The sequence below is a fragment of the Neophocaena asiaeorientalis genome, unplaced genomic scaffold (genome assembly GCF_003031525.2).
Source record: "Neophocaena asiaeorientalis asiaeorientalis breed wild unplaced genomic scaffold, Neophocaena_asiaeorientalis_V1.1 scaffold332, whole genome shotgun sequence".
Lineage (NCBI taxonomy): Eukaryota > Metazoa > Chordata > Mammalia > Artiodactyla > Phocoenidae > Neophocaena > Neophocaena asiaeorientalis.
This window is the reverse complement of record NW_020173111.1, coordinates 2,368,765-2,387,021: the sequence shown is the minus strand read 5'-3', so window position 1 is coordinate 2,387,021 and position 18,257 is coordinate 2,368,765. Positions and strand designations below refer to the sequence as shown.

The window sequence follows — 18,257 nt, the reverse complement described above, 5'->3', positions numbered from 1 at the left end:
AGCCTTGCTTTTCTTTGGACTTAACTTTTGCTTGTGAACTTCACTGTGTTATCTTGGGCATGTTGCTGGCCTAGTCTGAGCCTCACATACCCAGTGAAGGCTGAAGTCAGATGGGTGTTTCTCAGGCTGTCAGTTGAGACTCGCTGGTGGGTTGTGAGATTACCGGTGGCAACCAGTAGTTTTAGGAATTAAATAGACTCGAGTGCAAAGTATGCACGTAGCATTTTGCGAAGCTTTTGTTTGACACATTTGCGTATTCGCGATAAAAAGCTTTTAAATCATTTTTTTTCTACTGCAACTTGAGAGTTTTAAAAAAATGTTGGCGCCCCCAGGATGAGATGCTTCTTGCGGGGGCTGGGTGGGGTGGGGTCTCTCAGCCCTGACTTGTGTGGTTCCTGCCCACAGGTCTGAGCTGAGCTGGGTCTCCTCCACCCCTGCAGCTGAGCCTGTAAATGGAGCTCCCTGCAGGATCAAACTCTTTAACTAAAGTTCTTCACAAAATTCTGGGAAGTGAGCTGCATTCCTGGGGTGGAATAAATCATGCTGAGTGAGGCTAGGCAGGATGTGACTTCAAACCCCCCCGAAGTGGGCTTTGTGAGGGCAGCATTTGTGACTGACTCATTATGAGCTAGCTCAGCAGCGACACAAACTCCTTGAGAGAAGAGGCAAGACCGTCCGGGAGGGGCACCGGCGGGCCCGGGGCGCCACCAAGCACCGCTCCTCCCTTAGCTCATTTTGGTCCCTACAATAGTCCTGTGAGTTGAGCCGTGCTCTGACCGCATTGCAGAGATGGGGCTGTCAGCTCTCTGCTGGGGGCTGCACAGCTCCACGCCCTCCTGTCCTCCCAGCTGATCCGGGGAGTGGGGGCGCAGCTGGTAGTATCTCCAGTTGATGCACGGAGAAACCGAGGCCTAGGGGCCCAGTCAACCTGGCCCAGTTTGTTCTGTTAGTAAAGTGACGGGTCTGCAATCCCCCAGCCAGTCTTGGCCATCTCCTGAGTCTGATTTTCTAAGACGCCTTCCATAAAGGTCATCATTAAGTTATCACCATTTGGAAGGTCTCTCTCCTCTCAGGGCCGACTTAAATGACTGCCTTGATCAATACAGGAAGATTGGTGTTGACCTCTAGCCAGTCGTGTGTCAGTTAGAAACAAAACAGAGATTAGCGTACATCAGATTTAGCTGGAAGGGTGGGGAGAAGAATGAAGGTGCTGATACGGTCCTGAATGGCCACAGAGAAGGCTCAGCCCATTCTGGGCCTTTACTGCCTTGTCTGCTAAAGAGAATCACTGAGGTTTGGAAAATAAGATGCAGGATTACTGGGCTTATCCTCAGGCACTTTAAGAATGGGTGGCAGAGAATCGGTTGGGCTTGGTCCTTGGGGTTTGGACCTTTTGGGAGACTGGAACCTTTCCCATTTCTAAAGTTCACTAGGGATTACTCAGCACCTACGCAGGTCCGTCATCAGGGACCTGGTGGTGACTGGGATCCATCGTGGCCCTAGAGCTCTCAGCCCAGCAGAATGGGATCAGGATGGTTATTGGTGGTAGCGGATTTTGTTTGTTTTTTGTGTCATTTGAACATCACTCAGAATAACAAGCTGCCAAAGACCTGGTGGGCCCTGGACTGAGGGGTCTTCAGACTTGTCTTTCCTTTCTGACCTCCAGTTGGGCTTCTCAGCCATCGTGATGTGGACTCAGGAAACCAGCGTGCTGCACTTTCCCATTGAGACTGCGGCCGTATAATTAAATCTTCTCAGTATGGTTACTTTTCTGTGTTGGGTTTCAGCAAACTGTGCTTGCGTGCTTGGGGAAAGAAAAACCGGCCTATCAGCAGAACCAAAGGGAAGGGATAACTTGACTGCAGGAATCTGAAGGTTTGTGTCGCCCCTGTGCGAGTGTGGGAAGCTCTTGAGGGTTCAGGAGATGCGATCTGCGGGAGGACAGGGTGGTGTGTCCGTGCACAGTTCCTGATGAGAAGTCAGCCAAGCTATTCTGTCAAACCCGGGGGTGCATCTGGGAGGATAATGTGCACCTTGCTCTTTGGGGGGGACCCCACCACCACGTCTGAAATGACTTGCTTCTCTACAATTTCTCCTGGGCAGCCGAGTGGAAGGAAGCTCATTACCGAGTAGGTGAGGCACATGTGTGATCTCACTACACAAATACTGAACCGGTTAAGAGCAAAGTCAACATCCAGTGCAGACAACTTACCCGCAGATCTGCTGGCAGCTGCTCGCCCAGCTTCTTCCCATGCAGTGAGAGCTGCATTGCTGCTGTGCCTGTCCTCTCCTTTGACACCAGACGGGAGGGGTTAGGAGGGAATGGTGATTCTGCTGGACAGCCAGGTTCCAGAAGACACAACGTGAGCTGTAAACCCAAGCATTCTGAATAGGCGAGTTCACGTCCACAGGTACCGACTGACTGAGGACCCTCTGTCTGAACCCTGGGCTCAGTCAGCACCTGAAGGAGTTCCAGGGACGATGGGGACAGGCAGAGAGGTTCTGGTGGTTCTGGTATAAGGCAGACTGTGCTGGAGCAGGCCTGGGGAGAGGAGAAAGAGGAATAATATACCGGGTGTTAGGAAAGGCTGCCTGGGTGAGTGGAGAATTATGATGAAGCGAAGACTGTCTTCTGGGGAGTTGTATGTTTCTTTTGTTTGTTTGTTTGATAAATTTATTTCTTTATTTATTTTTGGCTGTGTTGGGTCTTCGTTGCTGCGTGCGGGCTTTCTCTAGTTGCAGCGAGCGGGGCCTACTCTTCATTGCGGTGCGCGGGCTTCTCATTGCGGTGGCTTCCCTTGTTGTGGAGCACGGGCTCTAGGCGCGCGGGCTTCAGTAGTTGTGGCACGCGGGCTCAGTAGTTGTGGCTCACGGGCTCTAGAGCTCAGGCTGAGTGGTTGTGGCCCACGGGCTTAGTTGTTCCGTGGCATGTGGGATCTTCCCGGACCAGGGATCGAACCCGTGTCCCCTGCATTGGCAGATGGAGTCTTAACCACTGCGCCACCAGGGAAGTCCTGGAGTCGTGTTTGAATGAGAGTGTCTGGCAGGGGACAGGAGAGATGGGGCTGGAAAGGTAGTTGGAGGCACTGGTTGCGGGAATTGGTTGGGCTCTAAAGGCCATAGGGATCTTTCTCTTTAGGTGGGAAAGGTCGTCATTCTGAATGGTAGATTTCTTAAATAGCAGAGCTGTTTTCAAGCTCTGCTTCCTGCCCTGATTAGTTGCTTGATTCATTCATTAAAAATGTACCTTGTGGGGCTTCCCTGGTGGCGCAGTGGTTGAGAGTCCGACTGCCGATGCAGGGGACACGGGTTCGTGTTCTGGTCCGGGAAGATCCCACATGCCGCGGAGCGGCTGGGCCTGTGAGCCATGGCCGCTGAGCCTGCACGTCCGGAGCCTGTGCTCCGCAACGGGAGAGGCCACAACTGTGAGAAGCCCGCAGACCGCAAAAAAAATAAATAAATAAAAAATAAAAAATGTACCTTGTGGCCCTGAGGACAGGATGGTATCTTAGTGGAGGAGACTCAGTCGGGCACTTTGATCTCTGACACATGATGCAGGAGATCTATGCCCAAGACACTTTGGTGCCGCTGGCCAGAGAGTTCCTGGGATGCTGGGTCACTTCTCACTTAGGAGGAAGTGACCGCAGTGGGCATGGACTGCCAGGGTTCTCCTTGCCTGGGTTTTCTCCCTGAGCTGGGCTGTTCAGAGTGGTAGCTCAGAGGGTGAAGTCTGCCTCCATTTGCCCCCCCTCGTGTGGCATGTGATCTCTTTCTCCCCAGCCTTGTCAAGGAACTCTTTCTCCTCTCAGGTTGGAAGCCCCCTCCTGGCTGGTCCATGGTACTTTCCAGCTGCTGACTTCTCTCATTGCTTCTCTTAAACTGAGGTCAGGGAGGGTGATCTCTTTATTTCATTTATTTATTTGTTTATTTACACACACACACACACACCCACACACACACACACACACACCCCTGCAGCGAGGAGGGTGATCTCTTTAAAATACAAATCCAGGGCTTCCCTGGTGGCGCAGTGGTTGAGAGTCCGCCTGCCGATGCAGGGGACACGGGTTTGTGCCCTGGTCCGCGAGATCCCACATGCCTCGGAGCTGCTGGGCCTCTGGGCCACGGCCCCTGGGCCTGTGCGTCTGGAGCCTGTTGCTCCGCAGCGGGAGGGGCCACAGTGGTGAGAGCTACCGCAAAAACAAACAAACAAAAAAAAACAAATCCAGTGATGTCACCCTCCCCCACCTCCCCATGTCCCTAGAGTAAAGTCCACATTCCTCCGCTTGGCTGATAAGATACTGGGTGAGCAGCTGTGTACCCTCCTCCTCCACCCCCAGTCTCCGGCTACTCCCTCCCACGCCCCCTGCCCCTCCCCCTATGCCTCACTGGGAGGGGGAAATCTGCATACTCAAGTCTGGTGTCACTTGATGGCCTGGGTTCCTTGGGTGCAGGCCCTGTATCTCGGCGTTCCCTGGGGAACTCAGGAGTCCTGGGAAGCCCCTCCAGATGGCCTCTGGGGAGGGAAGGGTGAAGGGGATGGGATCTGGGGCTCTGGTGCTAAATTCTTCTGTGGCCTGTCTCTGGTCTGGTTTTCTTATCTGCTAAGCATTAATACAGGCTTGGGTTGGAATACTGCTAATGGAAACAAGTCCCAGCTTCTTCTGTAAGCAAACAACATTCCTGAGGTGGGGAGGGAAGGGGCCCATCCGCCATTCTCCCATTCCTCAGCAGCTTCTGGGCTCGGGGCAGCTGGGGGGCCCCTCCCCCCTTCATAGCCTGGGGAGAGTGAGCACCTCGGGGTGGGGGCTGCTGTGAGGTTGGCCCTGGGCGGCTCAGTGGCTGAACAGCCCCCCGTGCTTATGCAGGAAGGCTTCTGTGTCTATTATCTGGTTTGAGCCTGACAGCAGCTGCCCAGCAAGGGTCACCCAGCTGGTCAGTGCCAAGCCAGACCCAACCCCTGCTCCTCTGCCACAGGCCTCCTGCACACATCCCACCAGACCAGCATTTCCCAGGCCAGCATCAAGAAATATTTTTCCTGAAGGATATTCCTGGGCGTTAAGCCTGAGTGGGCAAAATGAAGTGGGTTTCCTTACTGCAGGCTTCTCAGAACCTTTTGTGTGGGCTCAGCAGGAGGGCCGTGGGATGCAGCATTTCCAACCTTCCTTGGCCAGAAAACCCTCTCCCCTCGGGCAAATCACTTAGGAGGCTAAGGTGGCGTAACCTGGAGAAAGAGTCACCAAGCTTCTGGAAGGTTTTTTCCGTAAGTCCCAGGTATCATTCCGGGAAGGGTTAGGATTAATCAGGGCAGGAGGACAAGACAGAGGAGTTGGGAGGCAGTTCCTAGTAAATGTCGGATTCTTTGCTGGGAAGTTGAGTTACAACTCCTCCCATGGTTGACGGTCCATACTTTTTTCTCTTTCTAAAGCTAGGAAATTGAGGTGTTCCCAGCTTGAAGATCACAGGAACCCTGAGCTGGGGATCAAACCCAGGGCCGTCTGCCTCCAAATTCCTGCCCATTCCACTCCTTTCCATCATGGTGCATTACAAACGTTTTATCTTGGGATCTGCAGAGTCGGTGCCCCACGAGGCAGTGGTTTCTCCAAGTCCTGTGTGTCTCTTTGTTCTGAATTGACACCAGAGAACGTGCCTGTGGTACTTGCTCAGCAGATGCAGACCAAGGACAGGAGAGGCAGGAAGCATGGCCCAGGGCTTTTCCTGGCTCCCAATGAGAGCAGAGGCCACGCCACCCCAGCTGAGGTCCGTTCTGCTCTGTCTGGTGGTAGATGGTAGGCACCTCCGTCTTGGTTAATCAGGGGGCGCTAGATGGTTCCAGAAAACTGAGATGGTTTATTCAACCTTATACAGAGCTTCTTGGGGTCCAGGAAGTTATCTTTAGTACTATTTCTCTTTGTGGGTTGAAAGCCCCAATATGCTTTCTTTCCCTTTTTGCTTGGGGGATTTAAAAATCAGTCCACAAATGGCTCGGGTTTTGTAACAAAGAGGACAGATAAGGTGGCTACGACCCTGGTGTGTGCTTTCAGCTCTGCTCTCCCTGTCACTTCAGCTCTGGTGCTCTCTGGCCTCTTGGCATAGCGCTTCGAAAACTTTCCCCATTACTCCTCCTGCCTCCTCTTCGTCTTGTTCCTTATTCATTCATTCAGGAAACTTTAACTGAGCACCTGCTCCAAGTCGGACATTGCCCTAGACGTTTGAAGATGAATGAGAGCTGGTCCCTGTCCTCAGATAAAACTGCACATGTGACAATCCAGCTGCTGGATTACTGCAGTGGACACAGGACAGAGCCCAGAGGGGAGGGACGTGAGGGAAGTCTTTTCACAGCTATCAGAGGACGGAGTGTGGAGCTATTTGAGAGAGGGTTCCTGGTTCAAAGGACACCTCTTCTTCGAAGGCCCGGAGGCGGAGGCGTAAGCAGAGTGGGATGTGAAGGAATTGTTTATGAGGATCTGGGAAAGGCTTAGGCTGCACCACAAAAGGAGGGCAGGGGGAAAGGAAGGGCTAGGAGCACGGAGGAGATCAATGGGTAGGGTCACAAGGGCCTACTCACCGTGCAAAGATGATTTTATTTTATTTTGGGGAAGTCGCAGAGCCCTTGAACTGTTGGATGGGCTGGGAATATCAATAAAATAGGAAGTAGCATGCCTAGAAATGGAGCTGCTGAGTCATTCTGAAGGCAGTGAGGAGGCTGGATTTGAAGGAGGTGGAAGATGCAGGGCTTCGAAGAAGAGCCAGCAAGGAGCAGCTGTAACAGCCCAGAAAGGACTGGAGGCAGGCCCGGTATGGAAGGAGTGCTGGCCATGAGGTTGGTGGAGGGCTTGCTAATCCACCGGGGAGGAATTTACAGTGACTGTCTTGGGTGACCAGAAGGACAGTGTCTTAGCTGGCGATGGAGACCTAGAAGAGAGTGCGGGTCTGGGGAGAGGAGGGTGGGGGGAGTTCAGGTGTGATGATGCTTATGGGTCCGCCAGGTGGAGATGTCCCTCTGGTAGGTGGGAAACATTCACCTGGGTATCATCCCTGGAATTAATCCTTTTTCTTTTTTCTTTTTATCTTTTTTTTTTTTTTAATTTTTGGCCATGGGCTTCCGTGGTGGTGTAGTGGTTGAGAGTCTGCCTGCCGACGCAGGGGACACGGGTCCGTCCCCCGGTCCGGGAGGATCCCACATGCCGCGGAGCGGCTGGGCCTGTGAGCCATGGCCGCTGAGCCTGTGCTCCGCAATGGGAGAGGCCACAGCAGTGAGAGGCCCGCGTACCGCAAAAAAAAAAAAAAAAATTTTGGCCATGCCGCTCGCCTTGTAGGATCTTAGTTCCCTGACCAGGGATGGAATCCGTGCCCTCGGCAATGAGAGTGCAGAGTCCTAACTACTGAACTGCCAGGGAATTCCCTCCCTGGGACTAATTCTGATTTGCCAAAACCATCCAGTAAATAGCATTTGATGGATTTCCCAGGACTATGGGGTGAGCTGGCCCAGCCATGGACGCGCTCCCCCCTGCCCTGCCCACAATGTGGCTGCTTTCTGTCTTCCGTTAATCAGGGACTCTTTTTTTTTTTTTTTATCAATGAATTTTTTTTTTTTGGTCTTTGCTGCTGCACGCGGGCTTTCTCTAGTTGTAGCAAGCGGGGGCTACTCTTCGTTGCGGTGCACGGACCTCACATTGCGCTGGCTTCTCTTGTTGTGGAACACGGGCTCTAGGTGTGCGGGCTTCAGTAGTTGCAGCACGTGGGCTCAGTAGTTGTGGCACACGGGCTTAGTTGCTCCTCGGCATGTGGGATCTTCCCAGACCAGGGATCAAACCCATGTCTCCTGCATTGGCAGGCGGATTCTTAACCACTGCGCCACCAGGGAAGCCCGTCACCGGGGCCTCTTGATGCTGGTGAACTTTGCTTATGAATCACTGCCTGAGCTGCTGTGTTGGAGGCTCTGAGGGAGATTCATGTCCTGTGTGGGGAAGTACATCAGCCTCCTTTGCCTGATTTATTTTTTTTAACTGGGCATTTAGGAATCTTTAAAGTACAGTCCAGTAGTGGTCATATCCCTTAAAATATAGTGTATTACAAGGGACAGTCCTTCCTCAGTGACAGCACCATCCATGATGGTCACTGTTTGGGTCCTGGGAATGATTTTGCTCTGAGGACTTCTGTTTTAAGGAGAGCTGGCTTGTGCCCTTGAGAGTTGGGAGAGGATTTACTAAGGAGAGGTCTGGGTCCCTGATGCAGTATTTGTTCATACTAATCCCTTAAATCAGTGGTTCTCAACTGGGTGCAGTTTCCCCCCACTCCCCACCTTTGGCAATGTCTGAAGACAATCTTGGTTGTCAAAACTGGGGACCAAGTGCCCCTGTCATCCAGTGGGTAGAGGTCAGAGATGCTGCTAAACATCTTCCAATGCACAGGACAGGCCCCACAGCAAAGAATTATCCTGGTCCCCAATGTTCAGAGTGCTGAGGCTGAGAAACCTTGGCTTAACTGATCACATAATTTCGTAGTTTATGAAAAACTATACCTTCTCCCTTGGCCTGGAATACTTTTTGATCATCTTTCTCCTCCCCCATCAGTATTCTACCCATCTTCCGGGACCCAGCTTAAATGTCATCTCCTCCATGAAACTCTGCCTTGAGTTTCCAAGTTTTCCACTGAATCACCCCTTTCTCTGTTCCTACAAGCAAGTTGCTTGTTCCTCTGTTTTCCTTCATGGAGTCTTGATCCGTGGTTGGTGGAATCTGTGGATTTGAAGGGCCAGCAGTACTTCTTCTTCATCCATACAGCCAACCTATCTGTTGGGCCCCCACCATATCTGGTGCTGGGTGCAGCTGTGAAAGGGAGAGGAAACCAAGGAGCTTGCTTTCTGTCCACTCTCTACTCTATATAAAGTCCCAAATTGGCACTGTCACTAGTGGTATGTGTCTATCCTGTCATCTCACTACATTACAAGCTCCTTGGGTCCTCTGCACCTTTGTCACAGTATTTTTGCACGTAGAGCCTCAGTATGTATTAGTTGATTGAATAAGTAAATCTTATGAGTTTGAAAATTTCTATATTACTTCAGCAGGTGCTTTCATAGGCTCTTTTTTTTTTATTAAAAGTTTTAATTTTTATTTTATTTATTTATTTTTTGGCTGTGTTGGGTCTTCGTTGCTGCACGCGGTTGCAGTACGATGGGGTGAGCTGGCCCAGCCATGGACGCGCTCCCCCCTGCCCTGCCCTCAGCGTGGCTGCTTTCTGTCTTCCATTAATCACCTGGGCCTTTTTGTTTTTTTAAATTAATTAATTAATTAATTTTGGTCTTTGCTGCTGCGTGCGGGCTTTCTCTAGTTGTAGCAAGCGGGGGTTACTCTTCGTTGCGGTGCACAGGCATCTCATTGCGGTGGCTTCTCTGTGTTGCCGAGCATGGGCCCAAGGCACGTGGACTTAAGTAGTTACGGCACACGGGCTTAGTAGTTACGGCACACGGGCTTAGTAGTTGTGGCTTGTGGTCTCTAGAGCACAGGCTCAGTAGTTGCGGCACACGGGCTTAGTTGCTCCTCGGCATGTGGGATCTTCCCAGACCAGGGATCGAACCTGTGTCCCCTGCGTTGGCAGGCAGATTCTTATCTACTGCGCCACCAGGGAAGCCCAGCTCTTTTTTTTTTTAACTTTTTATTTTATATTGGAGTATAGTTGATTAACAATGTTGTGTTAGTTTCAGGTGTACAGCAAAGTGATTCAGTTATACATATACATGTATCTATTCTTTTTCAAATTCTTTTCCTTAACAATGGAACTCAGGCACCTCGATAGTTTAATTTCACTCAAAAGCAATGACTATAAGGAGAAAGAGAAGGGGCCTTTTTACCTGTGCTCTCTGGGATGGGGGTGGGGATTAAAAAAAAAATTAAAGGGGCCTGCTTGCGTATATCAGTGACTAAGCTGGAACAGGGCTCTGCTGTCTGGGTTGAGGCAGCCTGGGTCTCTGAACTGGAACCTTGGCTCAGAGAACTTGAATGGCTCCCCCAAGGTCACGGCCCTCACCTTACTTTTAGCTCCGCCGATTTAAGGTGGAAATGTGAAGAGTCCCTTGTACAAACCAGCACAAGGGGATGGGGTTTGCAGCCTCGAGCTGGCATAATTAGAGCTGGCATAATTAATGTCCGTTTTGCTGGTTTGCTTCCCCAGCGGGGTTCTAGGGTTGTGTTCTCCCCATGGCCGCGGAGAGCTCGCGGGAAGGCAGTCTTAAGTGGAAACTGAGCAGGGCCTTGCAGCCCAGTGGCTCTGAGTTTGAACCTGGCTTTTGTGACTTGGCTGAACCTCATTTCCCCCACCTGTCGTATGAATATGATGACATACCCCTTATTAAATGATTGTGAGGACTGAGTGAGAAAATGGAGAGCTTAGTAGCAGGCTCTCATTACTTTAAGATGAGTTAAGATGGTAGCTTTAAGATGAGTTGTGATGACTTTGAAAGCTCCAAGCCTAGAAGTTGGCCCGTGGAAGGCTACATAAATCCTACCATCTAGGAATGGAAAAGCTCACAGTGTCTGGACCACTGATTTGTCCTAGTACAATAAATTATATCTTTAAGGGGCTCGCAGATTCTTTTCCAAACAAGCACACAAGCAAGTACAAAGAGAACCAACCAAGGGGAGGGAGGGAAGAAAGGAGGGAGGGAGAGGGAGAGGATTCCTTCAGAAAACAGGAAGGAGTAAAAGATCCAAATGGATCTTTGGGGGGGAAGGGGAGAAGGCAAATAATCGAGGAATGACATTCTGTGTTAAAAGCAGAGGTTTTTGGTCAACCTATCTACTTTCAGTTTCATCATTTCCTGAGAATCCTAATTTAGCCTCTGGTTGTATCCTCTCGATTATGGCCTAAAAAGGCAACTACTTGGGTTTCTTGGAGTTGGACTGGCACCCACAGGAAGCCGGCATGGAAAGGGCTGGCTTTAGCCTGATCTGATCTCCAATGGGCCAGAGCCGCCTCCTTTCTCCTTAACCCGTTGCTGGCCTGCTGAGTCCCACAACTTCCCAGGACTTCTGAGGTTCCCTAATCTGAGCCACGAGCTCTTTCCTGCAGACAGTTTTCTTAGTGCTGGTGTCGTTGCTGCTACGTGGGTACCCTGCTCAAGCGGCCGTGCACACCAGTGTACCCTCGGGGGCCATAAAAACACCCGGACAGATGTTCCTTTGCTTCCATAACTCCACTTGAGAACTTATGTCAAGGTAGTCCATTAGATAAGAGGAAAAGAGCTAGTAAGCGGTATTTTTTAAAATCACTTTGGAATATCATGCAGCCATTAAAAGTGATCACTAACGAGGCTTTGGGGTCAGGGGTCCTGGGTTCGAGTCCTCCTCCCCCCCAGCCGTGTCAACGACAGGTTACTTTCCTCTCAGAGCCTCTGCATTGTCCCCTGTAACAATGAAGCATTGGGATAAAAACCATCAAGAAGCAGACTATGGCCCTGTGGGGAAGTGGTCAGAGTGAGGAGGGAAAATACAAAATGTGAAACTCCCTGCCTGCAATAGTTACAAATCAAGTGTTTCTATGAGCCGGGACTAGAAGGGACCATTAAAAAAAGAGAGAGAAGACAAATTTTTGTGGGGAGAGTGTCAGGAATTTGGTGGTGCGTCTTTTTCTTTCATCTTGTAAACTGTTCTATTACACGCAGTTTTTTAAAAATTTCAGAGGCCGTTTAGCATGTTCCCAAGACAGGGCGGGGAGAAGTGGCGGGTGCTGGCTGCCGCAATCAGGCAGTCGCCTCCCTGGTGTCCTTTCTATAAAGCCCCTTCCTTCATTGCTCACAGCTCTGGACGGTGGCGGCTTGCTCCACCTGCATCCTTAGAGGTGAGAGTTAACCTGTGTGCTGGCTTCCCCGCCAGGCACACAAGAGTCAGCAGCCACTGGGGCCCAGGAGCCTCTACCTGACACAGGTGGAAACAGGAGCTCAGCTGCATTCCTGTGGCCCCCAAATCCTTGAATGTGGATGTTCCTGTCCAGGCCTGGTGAGAAGACTCTTGAATAGAAACTCCATTGTTTATCGTGATCTCCGCAGCTCTCCCCACCGGTCTAGCCCCATGTATTGATCTGGGCACTGCTGCTAACCCACGTCATTCCGGCAGAGTCGCTGAAACCAAACGGCTCTGTCCTTGGCCTGGTCAAGCAGCCGTGTTTAATGAAAAGTCCTGCTCAGAGAGAGGTGCTGAGGCCAGTGGGGACTCCTCAAGCCCACTGTCCAGGGGTGGCTTGGCCTTGCTGGAGGCAGAGGGCTGCAGCCCGATTCAGCTCTGAGGGGGCGGGGTGTACCCCTCCCTCTTATAGGAAAGTATGGCTTGGCCTGCAAATCTCAGATAGCTATCAGAGGTAGACAGTGCTGGCCTGTACCTGCCCCCTGCCCCCCCACTGAGGCCTGAAGGTAGGGTAGAACCAGGAGCTGAAGGCGGGGGGTTGGGTGGAGTCTTCCCCTGCTACCTGCTGCAATGTTCATGGCCTCCAGTGCAGGCTCACTGATGAAAGGGCCTGGCAGGGCCCTTACCCCAGATTCCCAGGGTAGGCCAAAGGCCAAACGCCCAGGGCCTGCAACCTGGAGGCAGCCCGTATACTCTTTGCTCTAGGTTCCCCCAGGGTTGGAGTTGCTGGGGTGAACTGGAGTTTAATGAGGGCCAGAAGTCGTTCTGTCATCACTGAGGGATCACCCACTGTTGACGGTCTCAGGCTGAGGGAGTGAGAATGTTGGATTTCACCCTGCTCTGCTTTTTTTTTTTGTGGTACGCGGGCCTCTCACTGTTGTGGCCTCTCCCGTTGAGGAGCACAGGCTCCGGACGCGCAGGCCCAGCGGCCATGGCTCGCAGACCCAGCCGCTCGGCGGCATGTGGGATCTTCCCAGACCGGGGCACGAACCCGCGTCCCCTGCATCGGCAGGCGGACTCTCAACCACTGCGCCACCAGGGAAGCCCTGCTCCGCTTTTTGACAGGCCACATGGTCCATACGAGGAAGGCTCCTTCTCAGCCTCCCTGGCTGCCTGATAATGCCCAGTAAATATCTGCTGAATGTTGCGGGATGCATTCCCCTGTACCGCCCGTGCTCCCCTCAGCTTACTGACAGTTTCAGCCCAGCCCCAACGTTGGCCTGACTTCTTTTGCGAGACCCCAGGCACAAGTGTGCTGGGAAGAGGCCAGGCCTGGGGACCAGGCAGATCTGGGTTAGCCCATAACTGGGCCTGGCAACTCTGGGCAAGCGACTTGCCCTCTCTGGACTGTTTCCTCATTTGTAAACTGGGGAAAATAAGAGCTTTTTTTCCCAGGGTGACTGATGGTTAGGTGAGGTTGGGAAGAAACCAAACTTGATGTTGGTAGGTAGGTACTTAATGATTGGCCCCTTCCCCCCTTCTCTTGGAGCGATCTTGTAAAGGGTGCCTTCACCGGACTGGGTTGGTGGAACTCCTAACGAGCAGTGGACTTGGGGTTTTGGGGGACAGGGTTGACGTGAATCCCTTTTTGCATATCGATGGGAGATTGTCCTCTCCTTTCCGGGTTTCAAGTCTGAGGAACCAGCAGCCAGGGAGGCCCTGTGCTCAGTGATTGTTGCGAGCTCTCGAGCACGGTGGTGACGTGATTGGGGAGATCGGTTTGGGGACCCTGGGTGCTAGGACTTTGCAGAGGGCGACTGGCCCATGGTCAGATGGACGGCAGAGAGGCAGAAGACAACTGGTATTTACTCTGGCACAGAGAAGCCTTTGATTTGTTTGAACGGACTGGCCAGTGTGGAGCTGAGGACGGCTGGATTTGGGCCTGTCTGGCCTCCAGACCCACCCGGAAGATGAGGCTGGCCAGGTGGTCTGCAGCCATCCCATTCCTGCCTTGTGTGCTGCTGCCTCACTCTGGGCCCTGCCTGCTTCTTCTGGGGGTGGTCCTTGCAGGTGGATGGTGCCCCTTGGTCCCCCAAGAGGGGCTGCCAGGGTTTGCTTGTGCTGCGAATGTAAACAAAGCCCCTGGCTGAGCTTGCTGGGGAGGCTGCCAGGCTCTGCCGCTTGGATTTGCCTTCCCTTGTGGTGGGTGGGAGCTGGCAGATTTCCTAGAAAACAGCCTCTCCTGGAGTGAGTCCAGGGGAGCCCCTCAGCCTTGATCTGGAAACCATTTAATGAGCCCAGATAAGAAGGCCTGGGCAGCCCAGACTTTCGCTTTTGTTCTCTGCCTCCCAAGCCTTCAGCCTCCTTGGCATCCAAATTCCTGTTGGGATCAGGAAGCATGAAAGACTGTGAGACTCTGGGTTTGGATCTGGGGTCCTCCTGGCTTCCTGGGCCTGGGGAAGGAGCCTTGATCTCACAAGGGAAAAGCTTCCCGGTGTCATGAGCTAGTCAATGAGCTTCTGGGTTGTTCCTCTGGTGGCTGTGGGCTGGCTGTGTCCTAGACCAGGGTTTCTGTTTCTTTTATTAATTTAATTTAATTTAATTTTTATTTATTTTTTGGCTGCGTTGGGTCTTCGCTGCTGCGCGCAGGCTTTCCCTAGCTGCAGCAAGCAGGGGCTACTCTTTGTTGTGGCGCGCAGGCTTCTCATCGCGGTGGCTTCTCTTGTTGTGGAGCACGGACTCTAGGCAAGCAGGCTTCAGTAGTTGTGGCACGCAGGCTCAGTAGTTATGACTCGCGGGCTCTAGAGCGCAGGCTCAGTAGTTGTGGCGCACGGGCTTAGTTGCTCTGCGGCATGTGGGATCTTCCCAGACCAGGGCTCAAACCCGTGTCCCCTGCATTGGCAGGGGGATTCTTAATCACTGCGCCACCAGGGAAGTCCCTAGACCAGGGTTTCTTAGTCCTGCTTTTGGTTCCCTCAAAGCAGCTGTCCTCCCCGCTGATCCCAGCCTGAGCCTCTGAGCAGGAATAAGTACTGTGGTTAGACTATGGGATACCACAGAGACCAGGAGTCCTTCTTAGGTAACTCTGGACTAAACCCCTTACCTCCAGAGAGCTTCTGTTTCCTCATCTGTAAAATGGGATGATAACACGTACTTTACCCACTTTACAGAGTTGTTAGGGGGAGGATCTTCTGAGATAGTGAAGTGTGTGTGATAGTATTTCATGAACTATAAAACCACTCAGATAAGAGGGATTATTTTATCTTTCTTTTGCAAATCAGCTTCAAAACAGGCAAACACACATGGACTTATGTTCTCCTCGCCCGTAAATTATGAGCGTTGCCTTTTTACATTAGTGCCTCAGAAGGGAAGCACTCATTACTCTCCACGATGTGTCCTGGAGCCTGACTTCTTTTCTTTTCACCTTATTTCTTGGGCGATGGAATTAAAATCTGTTGGCAACATATTGGTGCTGTGTTTTCTTCTCTTGGTTGACTCCGTGAAATAAGGAAAAGTTTTTTAAACTGGAGCCTTCCACTCTGTGCACTTGTAGTCAGTTGCCTTTTTTGGGTTAACTAGAAATGTGTTCTTGTTGGAAGTCCTCTTAAACTGTGTGGTCACTTTCCTGCCTTAGCAGGTATAGCGTAGTGTGACTCTAATTACATCTGTCTGAGACTTATTATGCATATCATTTGGCGCAATCGTTTATAGATTTGTTTGTGCATCAATCCTGGGATACATCTTACCATTAATTCCTTACAGAATCTCTGATATCAACTTGTTTTTCCAGTGATGTACATCTTTCTCCCGAAAGTAGAGGGCAAGAAAATTTGACCAATTGTACGATCTGGTTATATATAACTTTACTTATTATAATGCTGTATAGTTTGCAAACACATGACGCGAGTGATTTCTTTGTGGCTGGTATAGTTGTAGCTAACGTTGTATCCTTTTTTTCTCCCGGTCCTGGCTCTAAGTCACCATGGCGCAGCAAGCTGCCGATAAGTATCTCTATGTGGATAAAAACTTCATCAATAACCCGCTGGCCCAGGCCGACTGGGCTGCCAAGAAGCTGGTATGGGTGCCTTCAGACAAGAGTGGCTTTGAGCCCGCCAGCCTCAAGGAAGAGATGGGTGAGGAGGCCATCGTGGAGCTGGTGGAGAACGGGAAGAAGGTGAAGGTGAACAAGGATGATATCCAGAAGATGAACCCACCCAAGTTCTCCAAGGTGGAGGACATGGCGGAGCTCACGTGCCTCAACGAAGCCTCGGTGCTGCACAACCTCAAGGAGCGCTACTACTCAGGGCTCATCTACGTAAGTGAGCGGGGCTCTGCACGGGTGGGAGGTTCCAGGGCTCATCTACATAAAGTGGGCGGGCTCTGCACGGGTGGGAGGCTCCAGGGCTCATCTACATAAAGTGGGCGGGCTCTGCACGGGAGGGAGGTTCCAGGGCTCATCTACATAAAGTGGGCGGGCTCTGCACGGGTGGGAGGCTCCAGGGCTCATCTACATAAAGTGGGCGGGCTCTGCACGGGTGGGAGGCTCCAGGGCTCATCTACATAAAGTGGGCGGGCTCTGCACGGGTGGGAGGCTCCAGGGCTCATCTACGTAAGTGAGCGGGGCTCTGCACGGGTGGGAGGTTCCAGGGCTCATCTACATAAAGTGGGCGGGCTCTGCACGGGTGGGAGGCTCCAGGGCTCATCTACATAAAGTGGGCGGGCTCTGCACGGGAGGGAGGCTCCAGGGCTCATCTACATAAAGTGGGCGGGCTCTGCACGGGAGGGAGGCTCCAGGGCTTATTTACATAAGTGAGTGGGGCTGTAGGCGGGAGGGAGGACCTGCCGAGGAGATACACTCACTGGTGTTAAGTGGAAAAGTCCTCCTTTATAGACCAGCTTCGCCCAGGCTTCTAATATGGCAGGTGGGAAGGATTGAGGCCCAGAGAGGGTAAGGGACTTATGCAGAGTCACACAGCCAGGTGCTGGCAGGCCTGAGACTGGAACTCAGGTTTCAGTATCTCTGTCTTTCTTGATGAAAATATTGTATGGACCAAATTAAAAGCCCCTGTCCCTCGGGGTATTAACCACTGAAATTTAGCATTAGTGACCTGCAGAAAAACAAACAGCCTTAAAGGAAGCATTGCTTGTCTGTGGAGGGGAGATGGGAGCTAAGCGCTGTTGTCTGGGAGTGGGACTCTCCCCTCGGCATCCTCAACTGCTTACGTTAGAACCACTCCGCTGGCTCTAAGAAATGGGTCCTGCTCAGCAAAGCAGAGTGATTCAGGTCATGGGAATTGGAGCCTCCAGGATCTGGTTCCAGTCTTGGCCCTTCCTGACCATTTGACATGGCTATGTGGGGCCTCACTTCCTCATCTATGAGGAGTCGTGAAAGCATTGTAAAGCACCAGCCAGCCCTGGGCTCGCGGAGAGCCTCGGCTCTGTAGCTGCTACCTTTTGTCGTAGGTGAAGGTAATTCCGACCCTCTGCTCGGCCTTTTATGGGTGTCGCTGTTCAGCTTGGGTCCTGTTAGAGCATTGCTGAGTGTGAAACAAGTCGGTGGCCTGCACTTGCCTATCAGCTGGCTGCAAACGGAAATATTAGGAAAGTGCATTCGACGTTAGTTGCTTCATCTCTCAGAGTGTGGGTTTTACTCTAGGCAGGCAGGGACCTGCGCCTACAACTCGTGGGCAGGACCAGAGCCTTTTCTCCAAAACTCTTCAGCTGGAGGCGTTAGGCCTTAACTCCCGTTTTTGCTTCTTTGCTGGCATCTCCCGTGCGCAGATCCTCCTGCTTCAGTCCAGCCTCCTCCTTGGCATCCTCACCAAAAGGAAGTCGATTGTCTGTGCAGTTGCCCTAATGGACACCCCCAGCAGGTGCAGAGCTGCGGGGAGATCAGAGCCGCTCGATGGGGCTGCCTGGGCAGGGGGCGCTGCCTCATTCACAGGCCCTCTCTCTGTACACGCTGTTCCAAATTGCGACCCCGGGAGCCTTTGTGCGGTGTGTCTGCCTGGCGTTGTGGGGAGCGTGGCTAATTCTGCGCCACAGCTGCTCTGTCTGTTTCTTTGGTGGGGGGAGGCCCGGGGGCAGGGGGCAGTCGGGCACAAAGAGCTTCTGTGGCCCGTGAATGGAGCAGCTCCCTGGTGTGGCCGTGTGGGAGCAGAGCCACTTGTTCAGTGTCTGCGCCTCCACGGGCCTCCAGCAGGATGGGCTCACAGTACAGCCCCTTCCTCCCACCTGAGCTGCAGTGCTCATTCCTCGGGGCTTAGTTTCATCATCCACTGATTTGATGGGATTAGCCCAGAGAACTTTGAGGTCCTCTTGAACCCCCCCATGGGACCATCTGCCCACCCAGCTGTCAGAAAGGCTTGTCCTAGTAAAACCCAGGCCCCTTCTGCCGTCACCACCAGCTGTTTCCAA

General features: G+C 52.2%; 1 protein-coding gene across 1 annotated transcript in view; it reads left to right on the top strand.

Annotated features, from left to right (window-relative positions):
• MYH9 (myosin heavy chain 9) overlaps positions 1-18,257 on the top strand; it is a 93,525-nt gene that overhangs the window by 17,783 nt on the left and 57,485 nt on the right. Inside the window, exon 2 of the mRNA XM_024743444.1 lies at positions 15,818-16,155. Coding sequence (XP_024599212.1) covers positions 15,823-16,155 — 333 coding nt within the window. The 5' untranslated portion in view covers positions 15,818-15,822. The remainder of the gene's footprint in view (positions 1-15,817; positions 16,156-18,257) is intronic.